Here is a 13,678-nt window from a genome sequence, read left to right as displayed (position 1 = left end):
CAAGCAATTCCAGGGGCAAAAGTGATTATGAACATGCCTCTCCCAGTACTCTAGCAAAGGAGACTCAAGGAGAAGTTTCCTGAGATCGGGGGTAGAAAATCACAGAAATAGGCTCTATGCCCCTCAGTTTCCTTTTTATGTACAAGGGAATTGAGGCTTATTGCCCCCAGGATCCTGCCAGACTGCACAGTCTCAACTTGAAGCCAACAAAATAGTAATTTCAATCACCTAGCGATGCCTAGGTGGCTCAGCTGGTTAAGTGTCCAACTCTTGATTGCTGCTCAGGTCATGATCTCACAGTTTGTGAGTTCAAGCCCCACATCGGGCTCTGTGCCGACAGTGTGGAACCTGTTTGGGACTCTCTGTTTGCCTTCCTCCCTCTGCCTCTCCCCTGCTCACACTCTCTCTCTCTCCAAAATAAATAAATAAAACATTTTTTAAAAATCTAGAGACCAAGAAGGGGATTAAGGAATAGTTAGTGGAGGGTGGGGCCCATTACAGCAAAGATCCAGGCCTAAGGGGGAGTAGGAGGGTGGATCTATAGAAAGAGCCATTGGGGAAACTCCTACATGGGGTCCAAGCTGTGACACTTCTTCACAGCAATGATGCCTGGGTACAGTAGAAGGGGCATCTGGAGGAAAATTGACTTCAGTTGGAAAGCTAGGGAGTAGGTTTAGGTTGAGCCCTCTTTCAAGCTAAGACAGCAAAGATAAAACATACTCATAGTGAGTCATGAGAGCTCCCTAAAGAAGCATGTATGTCTGTGTGTTGACGGAGGGACAGTGGAGCTGGCTGGCTCCAGATAGGGAAAGAGATAGTACAGTGAGCCTTCCAGGACCTTACAAAAAAGTTAATCCCAATCCCAAGCAATCATGTGACTTTCAGTGAAAATGTGTGATTTCTTCTTGCCATTTGCAACTACATGGATGAAACTAGAGGGTATTATGCTAAGCAAAATTAGTCAGCCAGAGAAAGACAAATATCATGTAACTTCACTCATATGAGGACTTTAAGAGAGAAAACAGATGAACACAAGGGAAGGAAAGCAAAAATATTATAAAAACAGGGAGGGGGACAAAACATAAGAGACTCTTAAATATGGAGAACAAACAGAGGGTTACTGGAGGGGTTGTGGGAGGGGGGATGGGCTAAATGGGTAAGGGGCATCAAGGAATCTACTCCTGAAATCATTGTTGCACTATATGCTAACTAACTTGGATATAATTTTTTTTTAAAAATTAAATAAAAGAAAAAACACTTATCACGATGAGCAGTGAGTATAGAATTGTTCAACCACTCTATCGTACACCTGAAACTAATATAACATTGTATGTTAACTATACTGGAATTAAAATTTAAAAAGACATTTCAAAGCATAATAAAAAAAAGAAAAGAAAATGTGTGACTTCTTCTCCTTGTAACATTCAAACTACACAGTCTTCAGTTTTCCTACAATGTCTATCAAGAATTCTAAATATTCCTTAAAAGGGGGGGGGGGAATTCTATATATTCCTGCAATCATCTTTTTTCTTTTTTCTTTTTTTTGAGAGAGAGAGCACACGCGCAGCAAGAGACAAGAGAGAGGAAGAGAGAATCTACGCCTTCAGCACAGAGCCCGTTGTGGGGCTCAATCCCATGAACCGTGAGATCATGACCTGAGCTGAAATCAAGAGTTGTATGCTTAATGGACTGAGCCACCCAGGCGCCCTTTCTGCAATCATGTTTAAATGACAGTTTCCACGCAAGCAATGGAGCCTATTTTGTAACATTTTCCAATCTCTCATTCCTCTGAGTCTGGGAAGAGACATAACCTCTAGAAAGTCAAGATCCGAAAACGTAAACTGGGCTGCCTCCCCTTCCCAGCAGCATTCCCTGACTTGAGGCTCTACTGGGCCTGATCTCACTTCCCTGGGAGCCCAAGACACTTGGCTAGAGAGTTCTCAAAGCTGACTCCTCCCGGAGCTGCACGGATCCTCGCAGCGAACACTAATCACCAGCCTCCGGAGGGGCGCTTCACTGAGTCCTGGGAGAAGTAGCTGCCCATCACAGGGAGTGTGTTCGTGCCCTGCGTCCCACAAACACTCCTGGTCACTCTGCACTCCGCTCATGGAGATGCTGTTAACGCCCCCACCCCCACCCCAAATCAGGTCTCGTTACTAGCATTCAGAGTATTTGTTACCGGCATGCAGACAGATTTTAAGTAGCAGTGGTCAGCTTTGAAAACTGTTATCTTTTGGGAATATCAACCAAAAGGGGTGAGGTTTTATTTATCACCTCTCACGCAAGGGTGGCAGTGAAAATCTGACACGGTGAAAAGTCCATGCTGCAAAACAACACCATGTGGCAGTTCTATCAGCACACTAAGTAGAATTGTTGCCATCTTTCCACTGACAGATTTATAGCAAATCTAGGCCCTATTTCATCTAAGTAGCAGACACCTTTTTTCATGTGTGATGAGGCATTCAGCAACCCACACAAACATAGAGTTTTATTCTGTCAAGTATCTTTCTAGGTTTTTTTAAATAATACAAAAACAAAAGAAATGCTACCTCCCTATAAAACAAAACCAACAACAAAGATAAGTTATCTCTAATACCACCGCTATTATAGGTTTGGTGATTTTTTTCTATATAAGTAAACATAACCATATTTCATTTGTATTCAAAAAAATTTTTTAATGTTTATTTATTTTTGAAAGAGAGAAAGAGAGACAGACTGCAGGGGGGGGGCAAGGTGGGGGGCAGGCTGGGGTGCGAGAGGGAAACACAGAATCCGAAGCAAGCTCCAGGCTCCGAACTATTAGCACAGAGCCCAACATGGGGCTCAAACCCGTGGACCGCGAGATCAGTACTTGAGCCTAAGTCAGACGCTTAACCTACTGAGCCACCCAGACACCCCACCTATATTTTATTTTTAAAATGGAACCGTCTGTCATTACATTTTAGTAATCTACTTCCTCCCACATAATTTGCCAATATTTTTTTACATACTAATACCGAAAAAACTGAGTGATAAATGATGAAATTAGTCACGCTACTGCCATTTCCCCCAAAGCTCAATAATGACAGACTCAGGAAGGAAAAGCTTACTCAGAAAAAGGAGAGCTGAGAATTGGCAGTCAGCATTTGGCTGGCTTTATGGTTTTCCTGAAAACATTCACGAACTTGAGCCTGAATCCCATCCACTACTTTGGACGTAGTAGGTACTCAGTGAACAACTATGGAATTAATAAGAATGAAAGGTCGAAATGGTGACCGTGGTCCTTTCTGCTGCAAGAAGGAGAATCTGTCACTATGTCAGGGGCAGGATAAGAACCAGTATCACACAACTGTCCCTGTAACAACCACCTGCAACACAAGCAAGCATTTCATGGCTTGATGCATGACTGAACAAGTACTCAAGACCCAGTTCCCGCATCTTCAAAACGTCTGTCGGTCCCTTTCTAAAAGTAGGGAGTGTTAGAAGCTGTAAGAGAACGTGCCAACGTTCTCAGAAAGACATTTTATTTCTATTAGCCAAGGGATGATCATAATGTACCTATGCCAAGTTGAAATTTTTATACACTGAAACGTAATAAACAAAGCGGAAAACCTAAACATGAAAAAGTCACTGTCAAAAGGAAGCTTAGTGATCAGCGAAATACCTACCAGAATCAGTAACTAAGCATTTCTACCTGTTACTTTTCTCCCTTGGGCAAACTCTTAAACATTCTAAATAAAGGTGGAACACACCCCACGACTAGCATGTGAACTACAGTCTGCTTTAACAGCACTGTGGGTTTTAGCATAAAAGAAAAGGGACGTTTCCTGTCTTTCTCGGGTCAAACACAAAATGACTGTGTAAGTACTGCTCTGTATTCTTTCCATCAGCAGCAGAACAAACGATACTTCCCTTGGATTAGAAAGCTGCCAAAACATTCTGGCACATACTATCTCTTCCCTGCTTTGTATTCCCTTGCCCTCCAATAATGCTTTAGCAACTAATATCCAACCGTCTCCTGAATGGCTACAATGCACTATGTATCTAATTTATTTATGCATATAAATGCAAGTAAGGAAAGTGAAGTCCAAACACTGTGCTTCCATGCTGTAATACAAACTTTTAACTTCAAGCTATTTTTTCCTCTTCCTCAGATGGGATTTGTTTTGCTATCTCATAGTTGCTACAACTTACTTAAATTTTTCTCTGCACTTTTAAGTCTGCAAGGATGGTCTCAAGTTATCTCCTAAGACTTACCATGAATATAAGATGCACACGAACAAGAGAGTGGTACCTAGTCCAGTAACCAAGTTTTCGTCTCTGTACAGGTCTTGGCCGAACTCTGGCACACAGATCGTAACGTTCTTCCCATGCTCATCTAGAACTTACGAGGAAAAGACAAAATAATCACAGTTAATCAGAAAAGCTTTTTGTAACTCACAGACGCATTCATTTTGGGAAAATCTGCGCATCTTTAGAAGAGTGAAGACTTATCATTGGAAACTTCTAGTCCACAGCCCAACTTGACTCAGACTAGACTAGATTGTTGCTATGTCAAAGCACTCCCTCCCACCTAAGCACCCTCTTAGCACAAGACCCTCAGATTCCAGCTCCAACACCAAAGGGTTCTTCTGTTCCATGATGTAGTAAGAGTCTTGCTCTTCTCAGTACTATTCAAACAGTAGCAAAAAGTAACATTAGATCCGTTTATCAGCTGACTCAGCAGGCTCTGAACAGAGGTAGGATGCAGACATTAGCAAGTTTCCACTGTTGTCTATCCTCTGTGGAAGAGTGGTGAGGCTACTCAACAACCAGACATGACTAGCTGGTCAACAGCCACCTGACCAACAGCCTCTACCCAGATGTGAAGTCCCTTAATTGCCAGTAACAGGATGGTCATGACTCTAGTATCCTTTGCTTGCTTGTTACCCACTTTCCCAGGAAAGTTCTCCCATAGCGGTTCATTTCTTTAAATTCTTTACACTTTTGTTAAAAATTATACATATGTCGTGTTTCTTTTTTTTTTTTTTTAATTTTTTTTTTTTTTTAACGTTTATTTATTTTTGAGACAGAGAGAGACAGAGCATGAACGGGGGAGGGTCAGAGAGAGGGAGACACAGAATCTGAAACAGGCTCCAGGCTCTGAGCTGTCAGCACAGAGCCCGATGCGGGGCTCGAACTCACGGACCGCGAGATCATGACCTGAGCCGAAGTCAGCTGCTTAACCGACTGAGCCACCCAGGCGCCCCTGTCGTGTTTCTTTTTAGTGATCAGATATCTAAATTTATGGTGCTAAAAAAATCAGTTTATTTATAAACAGAATAGCTTATTTAAAGAAAAGGTCTTTCCTCAACAATACTGCGGTGTGCATTAATTCCATTTGTTACTATTATGTACAAAAACCTTGCTTACAAGGGGATGGTATAAACATATCATTTTGTTCACTGTATTTAATAGGCATAACTGGCTAATAGTTACTAAATCATAATGTAAAGAAATGTGAGAGGTGCCTGGGTGGCTCAGTCGATTAAGCAGCTGACTTCTGCTTAGGTCACCATCTCGCAGTTCATGAGTTCGAGCCCCACGTCAGGCTCTGTGCTGACAGCTCAGAGCGTGGAGCCTGCTTCAGATTCTGTGTCTCCCTCTCTCTCTCTCTCTCTCCCCTCCCCCATTCGTGTTCATTCTCTCTCTCTCTCTCTCTCTCTCTCTCAAAAGTAAATAAAAACATTAAAAAAAAAGAAATGTGACAATATTCAGGTACATGCTTTCTGAATGTTTCAAATTACAATCTATGAGTGCTGCCGATACCCACGGGAGAGAATAAAATTACCTGTGCAAAGATGGAGGAAAAAATATTGTCTAATCTGGGAATATTCTGAGATTTTCAGGATTTCTTAAAAATTTTGAAAGCCTACATCATAAAAAAGATTTCTATCATATTACCATCAGTGGTAATTTTTACTTAACACAGAATCTCCTATCTATCTATCTATCTATCTATCTATCTATCTATCTATCTTTAAGTAAATTCTATGCTCAACATGGGACTTGAACTGATGGCCCTGAGATAGAGAATTGCAGGCTCTACTGACTGAGCCAGCCAGGCACCCCCAGAACTTCAATTTTAAATATCCAAGTTAGATCTGATTGCCAATAAGAAACATAAACATAAATTAACAGTCTAAAAATCATCTTACACACATGTACATTCTAAGTATTTGAAGTCAGACTAGAATTATTACTGGTACCCACATTTGAAACAGTAAAAATAACTGTGTATGCTGTGGTTTAAGGAATCTTTATTCTTAGGCCAACAAAAAATAAAATTTCCCAGGCACCCCAATAAAATGTTTTTAACTGACCAAAATACTAACTTTTCTATTTAAGTAGTACCACCTGAAATTAAAAATAAGGTTTTTTTCTGTTTTTAAGTGATACTTGCCATTTAAAAGAAAAATTCTGTAACCAAAAACCTCATTAAATTAAAACCAAAAACTAATAGTCATAAAAGAAAGTGTTGGGGCACCTGGGTGGCTCAGTTGACTGAGCATCCAATTCTTGATTTCAGCTCAGGTCACGATCTCACAGTTCCTGGGAAAAGCCCCCTGGGCTTTGCGCTGAAAGCACTAAACCAGCTTGGGATTCTCTCTCTCCCTCTCTCTCTGCCCCTCCCCTGCTGAAGTGTAATACACACATACATATATAAGAAAGTCTTAAAGAAACTAGATTTAGGGGCGCCTGGGTAGCTCAGTCAGTTGGGAGGCCGACTTCAGCCCAGTTCATGATCTCATGGTTCATGGATTTGAGCCCCGTGTCTGTGCTGACAGCTCAGAGCCTGGAGCCTCCTTTGGATTCTGCATCTCCTTCTCTCTCTACCCCTCCCCTCTCTCTCAAAAATAAATAAACATTAAAAAAATTTTTTTAAGTAGAGTCAAGATAGAGCTATTAAAAAAACTGAACCCAGGATAGACTATAATTAATATAAGACCTACAACTGTATCATTTTGCACCAAAAGTAGCCATAAAGACAAGACTCACACAGTATGTGTATATAAAACTTTCAAAATTATCTTTGCATTTTTTCTACATTTAAAAAAGGAAAACAACTTCAATTTCCTAAAGACAGTATATTTATTTAACCTTATTTATACAAGACAAAATGTACCCCCACACACATTTATATATAATTATGTGTATATATGTGTGTATACATTTATATCCACATTTATATACCACAAAAGTGAAACAGATGACGAAATAAAATGAGCTCAGAAATCAAAAGATGGAATGGTCTTTTGGTCTTTTACTGGCAAGTTTCAGGTGCTCATTATTATAACAATTTATAATATAATAGGGTTCTTATAGTTCTTTAGTAATCATTTCAACTACTCTGTAATAACAGCTAACCTTTACGGAGCACCTATTACATGCCAGGAACACACACACACACACACACACACACACACACTCTCTCTCTCTCTCTCTCTTTGAATTCTTTAAAAACAATCTTATAAAATAAGAATCTTATTTAATTACCTTATTAAAAAAATAATTAAAATCCTTATTTTAAAGACAAGGTATCTAGGCAGAGAGAGGTAAATAACTTTCTACAAGTTACTGAAGGGGCAGAACCAAGCTATAAAGCCAGGCGGTCTGACTCCAAAGTTCACACATGTTTTGTTGTCTCTAAAAATAAACATTATTTAAGATGAGCGATTCGAAGTCACACAGCCAGCATATGATAGAGGCAAGTCAAATCCTGTCTCCTGCTTCCCATTCCCATGTTCTTCCCAGTCTCTCTGACAGAGAGATGACCACCACTTGAAGAAAATTAATTAATAATCAATTTAAAAAAAAAAATAAGCAAAACACAAAAGTTCTTCGAAAACACAGATTAGGCCCAAAAGCAAACTCAACAGCCCATCTTTGTTTCCGTCTTTCCTACACAGCAAGAAGACTCAGAAGAAGGAATTTTCATTTTCACATCCCACGTTAAGGACTTTATTTAGAGAAAAATCTAGATCTCTCTATTTCGATTTATTGCATCTTTGACATTCTAAACAACAGCTCAGTAGACATATTCCTTCCTCCGCAATGAAAATATTAATACCACAAACACCTGCTCCCTAAGAGGCCAGCTGGCTTACCTACTTCTACAGGTTTGCTGGAGAGAGCTGAGAAAGTGAGATAGGTCACATAGCAGCTTATGAGCCCCGACTGCAGTAGCCCGGAATGTGGCTGTCCTAGAAAGTGAAAGTGATAGATTTCAACACAGCATTTTACATTTCAACAATAAATAAGCCAAAAAAAACCAAAAAAGCTCCCCACCCCTAAATGATATTCTTCAAACTGAGACCCCCATCTTTAAAGGAAAGAAGAGGTATAACATGTTTTCCAAATAACGTTAAAAAGGTTGATTAGGCCAAACCTAACTCCAACGTTCTGCCGAGTTCTCTACCTACCATCACGTTATTTTAATAATAACTACAACTGTACTTAAACGCTCTGCCTAGTCTTCCTGAGGTTCATTAACACTAGCTCTTAAATCTTAAGATCTCAGAAGAAAATTCACCATCATTATTTGTGAGACCACATAGCTTAGTGAGGTAGATGATAGAGATATCATAGCGGAAAAAAGCTCAATCTGTTAACAGACAAAAAAAACTTGTGGGAATAGCAGTTCAGGTCAGAGAGGAAGGTACTGGGGCTCGGCATTCATTGAGGAAGGGCTTTAATATGTTATAATATTTAAACTAAACTGTTTTTATCATTCAGAATAACCAAGATATGATAAAAGGAATTTATCAAATTTTGGTGAAATTTTCTACCACCTGTCTACATGAAAAAATTTATTTCATCCAGTCTTCCCTCTGATTAAATGTGTTTTGAGTTGTAGTTATTAAGAGTTATAGACTCTTTTATAATGTTGCTCTTTGGCACGAGAGTAAGACTCACCTTAGCAACTAATGACATTAAACCAAATATTTCAAAATATTACAACTATTTTAAAAGGTAGGATTTAACCCAAACAGTATTTTAATCTGAACACTAATATGTTTTAGGGAATTCTTAACTGATCAGTTAAAGGGACTGGGAGATTAGTACTCTCAATTTCAATAATGTACTTGAAATTTTCACTGCCAGAAAGCCTTTAAATTATCCAATGCTAGTTCATTTTTTTTTCCTTAAAGTTTATTTATTTAAGTTATCTCTATACCCAATGTGGGATTTGAACTCACGACCTGGAGATCATTCTTCCACTAGGGACTAAACCATCCAGGTACACCAATACTAGTTAACTTATTAAATCACCATTTTAGAAATGACTTGAAGAGCTATAAATTATTGGCCACATTGCCCTTTTCCTATCTAGAAACCTGAATGTCATTTGGTTTTCTACAAGGAAATTAGGCCATGGACACTTCTTTCTATAAACAAAGATGGCAGTCTGGCTTAAGACATCAGAAGTTGTTTATAAAAGACAACTCGAGTCTGTACTTTCTAAAGCACTTCCAAAATCCCATTATTTCTTCCCTTTGCCTTTGTGGATTGTTTGTTCGTTTTTAAGTAAGCTCTATGCTCAACATGGGGCTTGAACTCATCAACAGGAGATTAAGAGTTACATGCTCAACTGACTGACCCAGCCAGGCACCCCTCTTCCATTTGCCTTTGAAACAACCTTAGGTCAAGTCAGGTTTACAGATTTCTGTTGGCTTTACTGAGAAAGGACTTGGATCTGAGGAAGGTTAGCTCGTGGGCCAGCTGCTGGCTCAGCCAGATCAAATTTCCTGCTTCTTGACTCCTAGACCACATGGTCCCTGATTTTTGGTCCACAGGCCTTGAGTGAAAGATGAGCCCAGAAAGCACTCCTTCCTCAGCCTTCTCATTCAAGTTTTACACAGAGATTATAGGGAAGAACTTAATATACAATCAGGGCATCTTCCATTTAAACACTCCTTGTGGTACATTCATTAATAATGGTTAATAGCTGGGGCGCCTGGGTGGCTCAGTTGGTTGGGCATCTGACTTCAACTCAGGTCATGATCTCACGGTTTGTGGGTTCAAGCTCCACATCGGGCTCTATGCTGACGGCTCAGAGCCTGGAGCCTGCTTCGGATCCTGTGCCTCCCTCTCTCTCTGCCCCTCCCCTGCTCACGCTCTGTCTCTGTCTCTCTCAAAAATAAATAAACATTAAAAAAAATAATAATGGTAATAGCTATCTTATTTATTGCCTTTACTACATTGAGATCTTTCTTGATAAGAACCATGCCAACTATCCCATTCAGCCCAAGTGAAGACTTCAATCCCACCCTTCCTACTGCTGACCCATCCATGATAAATTATGGAGTGGCCAGAATTTAAAAACAAAACAAAACAAAACAAACAAAAACACCGGGTTTGGTCAAAGACACACAAAAAATATATAAATCAGGAGGGATGGAAAAAACTTGTGCTTACGATTTTGGACACAAGGCGAGATGGCTACCACTGAAATAAGCAGACACAGGCCTCCATTCAGCCCCAGGAGAATTTTGTTTTCCAGGCAGCCGTCCTTCTGGGTATAAAACACTGCCATCAAAATCAAGCCTCCGGTGGCGATGGAGTACATGATGAGTGTCACCAGGGCCAGAGCGGCATACCACAGCTTGTTGGTAGCTGTGCCAGCAGTCCTGTTTCTCCAGAAGTGGTAAGAGGGAGAGGAGAGAAGACAAGGTGATGAGGCCCCTGTTCTCTGACCGTCTCTCAGGCGGTAACTAATGCTATCAGCCCCCAGGCTGCTATCACCCCAGTTGTCCAGAAGACTATCATTTTATCAACAGTTAGGCTCAATCAAAGCTAGAAGGTACAGGTAAACATCTCAAAACAATTTTGGTTCAGGCTTAGAATTTTTCCTAAACACTACAACATTCTGTTTTTAAATATGTATTCATCAACTAAAATGTACTTGCACAGACTTGACTCTAACCTCCCCATTCTTTTTTTTTTTTTTAATTTACTGTGAGAGAGAGAGGAGGGAGAGAGTGCACACACACACATACACATGGGTGCAAGCGGGGAAGGGGCTGAGAGAGGGAGAGAATTCCAAGTGTGGAGCCTAATGCAGGGCTTAAACACACAAACCATGAGATCACAGCCTGAGCTGAAGTTGGAAACTTAACCAACTGAGCCACCCAGGCACCCCGTAACCTCCCCATTCTGAAAAGGAATCGCCCTGGGATAGGTTTCGGCAGTATTAAAAAGTAGCTCTTGGGGCGCCTGGGTGGCTCGGTCGGTTGAGCATCCGACTTCGGCTCAGGTCATGAACTCACGGTCCGTGAGTTCCAGCCCCGTGCCGGGCTCCGTGCTGATGGCTCAGAGCCTGGAGCCTGTTTCAGATTCTGTGTCTCCCTCTTTCTCTGACCCTCCCCCATTCATGCTCTGTCTCTCTCTGTCTCAAAAATAAATAAACGCTAAAAAAAAATTTTTTTTTTTTAATAAAAAAAAAAAAGTAGCTCTTAGTTAAGTTCTCTTTGTGGTTTCCCTCTCAACACAGAGCCTGGAGGGGCTGCTGTAGCAGCTTCTGCTAATGTCCATCTTCTCTTTAGGGAGAGACAAACTTCACTCAAAGACTGGATGACCTCGGCCCTTTCATCCCTCTGCTGCAAAGGGTCTGTAGTGGTACTGCTTCTCCAAAGCAATGCCACATAGGGTTAAAAGAGAGTTGTTGTTGTTTTGGTTTTTTTTTAAGTTTATTTATTTTGAGAGGGGGGTTTATTTATTTTGGGCGGGGCAGAGAGTGGGAGAGGGAGAATCCCAGGCAGGTTCTGCACTGTCAGCATAGAGCCTGACGAGGGGCTCATATTCATGAGATCATGAGAACATGACCTGAGCTGAAGTCGGACGCTCAACTGACTGAGCCACCCAGATGCTCCAAGGGAGAGTCTGAAAAGAATAAAATCAGCTAGGAAAGGAGTAAAAAACTGTAATGGGATTTACAATAAAAACCCTTAAAGACAAGATTAATTTTCTCTCTAGTTTATGTAAATATTAATAAAGGGATAAGAGAATTAAGCGGTGGTTTAACAATCTATAGAAATCGTTGAGGACAATAACAAAACAAGAGTTCAAAACCGTTCAATCAAGACGGTAGAACCATAGGGAGCAAGGGTGAATCACTGTCATCTGCCTTATGATTAAACTGCCGCACTGTAACCACGTTCTCACAAACCTTCACAGAGAAAGCAACTTGCTTAATGTTTTCACAGAACTGGAAAGTATTCAGGCAACTCAGCTAAAATGTTTTAATGATGAAAAAGTTCCTGCAGCCAGAGACAAATAGGGAGGGAAGACCAAAATCATAATGACCATCATATTCCTGAAACCATGCCAGTGACCACAGAATTAGTCTAACATAAAAGGCACACGAAGGAAATAATAGAGTAAGACTCGAGAAGGGGTGGGGGGAGTGGATCTAGAAGCCAAATGGTAATCGATGACAGGAACAGAATGCAATGTATAGAGAAAGGCAAACACTGCTGACCAATGTGTGGGTGGGGTGCAACTGTTCCTTTACTGGTCTTTTGGGCTGTCGCTAGCATATGAAGACTTTCTTATAGTCAATATAGGTCTACATTCCCAAAGTTAAATTCCCAACCCTAACCTCTCCCTTCAACTTTAGACACATATTATCCAACTGTTCAGCGCAGGGGGTGGGGGAAGGGGGCTGGTCCAAACCAACTTCCCAAATGCACATCTCTACCCCCTAATCCTGCTTTTCTTCATCTTCCCAAACTCAGAAGATGGCAGTTCCATTCCTTCCTTTTGGGAAGGGAAACTTTTTTTAAAAAAGAAAAGAACTCTTGACTACAGTCTTTTTTCCCTCCCCCCACCCAACCCCACCTCCTCATCACCATCAGCAAAGTCCATGAGTTCCAATTTTGGAATAGACTAGAATCTGACTGCTGCTACCGTCGTCTGAGCTACAGCCATCTCTCACCTGGATTATCTTCCACGGGCCTCCTTACTTGTACCTCTGACACCCCCTAACCTTTCCTGGAATTAAAATAGACTTTGTATCATATTCCTCTGGTTTCAAACCCCACTAATGCCCTTCCTACCTCACACAAATGCCCCAGAAGCCCGACAGCATCTGGCCAAATGGCATCTCCTACCTCACCTCTGGTGCCCATCCCTTACCACAGGGGTGCAGCACAGTGGGCCCCCATTTGCCCCCAAACAAGCCGGGCAGGGGCCCGGCACAGTCCTGCCTCAGCCTCCACACTTCCTTCTGTTTGCAGTGGTCTCCCTCACACCTGATCATGAAGCCTTTCCCTGCCCTGCTCTCCTCAACCCCCACACCCCGCTTTCTTTTTCTCCGGTCTTTTCCCATTGAACCTGTTACTTATTTACTTGATCATAAATTGGCTGTCCATGCCTCCTGCCCTCCCCAACAGGAGAAGGTAAGCTTCATAGAGCAGGACATCACTGTGTTCACTGCTCTTCTCCTGCTATCGAGTGCCTGGCAAACAGGTGCCTACTGAACATTAGTGTAAGAAATGTCAACTGTTAAAAAATAACTTTGTGGGGGTGCCTGGGTGGTTCAGTTGGTTGAGCGTCCGACTTCAGCTCAGGTCATGATCTCAAGGTTTGTGAGTTTGAGCCCTGTGTCTGACTCTGTGCTGACAGCTCAGAGCCTGGAGCCTGCTTCATATTCTGTGTC

General features: G+C 41.4%; 1 protein-coding gene across 1 annotated transcript in view; it reads right to left on the bottom strand.

Moving 5' to 3' along the window:
- SERINC5 (serine incorporator 5) overlaps positions 1-13,678 on the bottom strand; it is a 104,055-nt gene that overhangs the window by 13,926 nt on the left and 76,451 nt on the right. The window contains exons 6-8 of the mRNA XM_058728602.1: positions 10,438-10,649; positions 8,127-8,222; positions 4,237-4,363 (exon numbers count right to left, since the gene is read on the bottom strand). Of these exons, the coding sequence (XP_058584585.1) occupies positions 4,237-4,363; positions 8,127-8,222; positions 10,438-10,649 (435 nt within the window). The remainder of the gene's footprint in view (positions 1-4,236; positions 4,364-8,126; positions 8,223-10,437; positions 10,650-13,678) is intronic.

This window comes from Neofelis nebulosa, chromosome 1, assembly GCF_028018385.1.
Source record: "Neofelis nebulosa isolate mNeoNeb1 chromosome 1, mNeoNeb1.pri, whole genome shotgun sequence".
NCBI lineage: Eukaryota > Metazoa > Chordata > Mammalia > Carnivora > Felidae > Neofelis > Neofelis nebulosa.
Note: the sequence above shows the minus strand (reverse complement) of the source record. Positions and strands in the feature narration are given on the sequence as shown.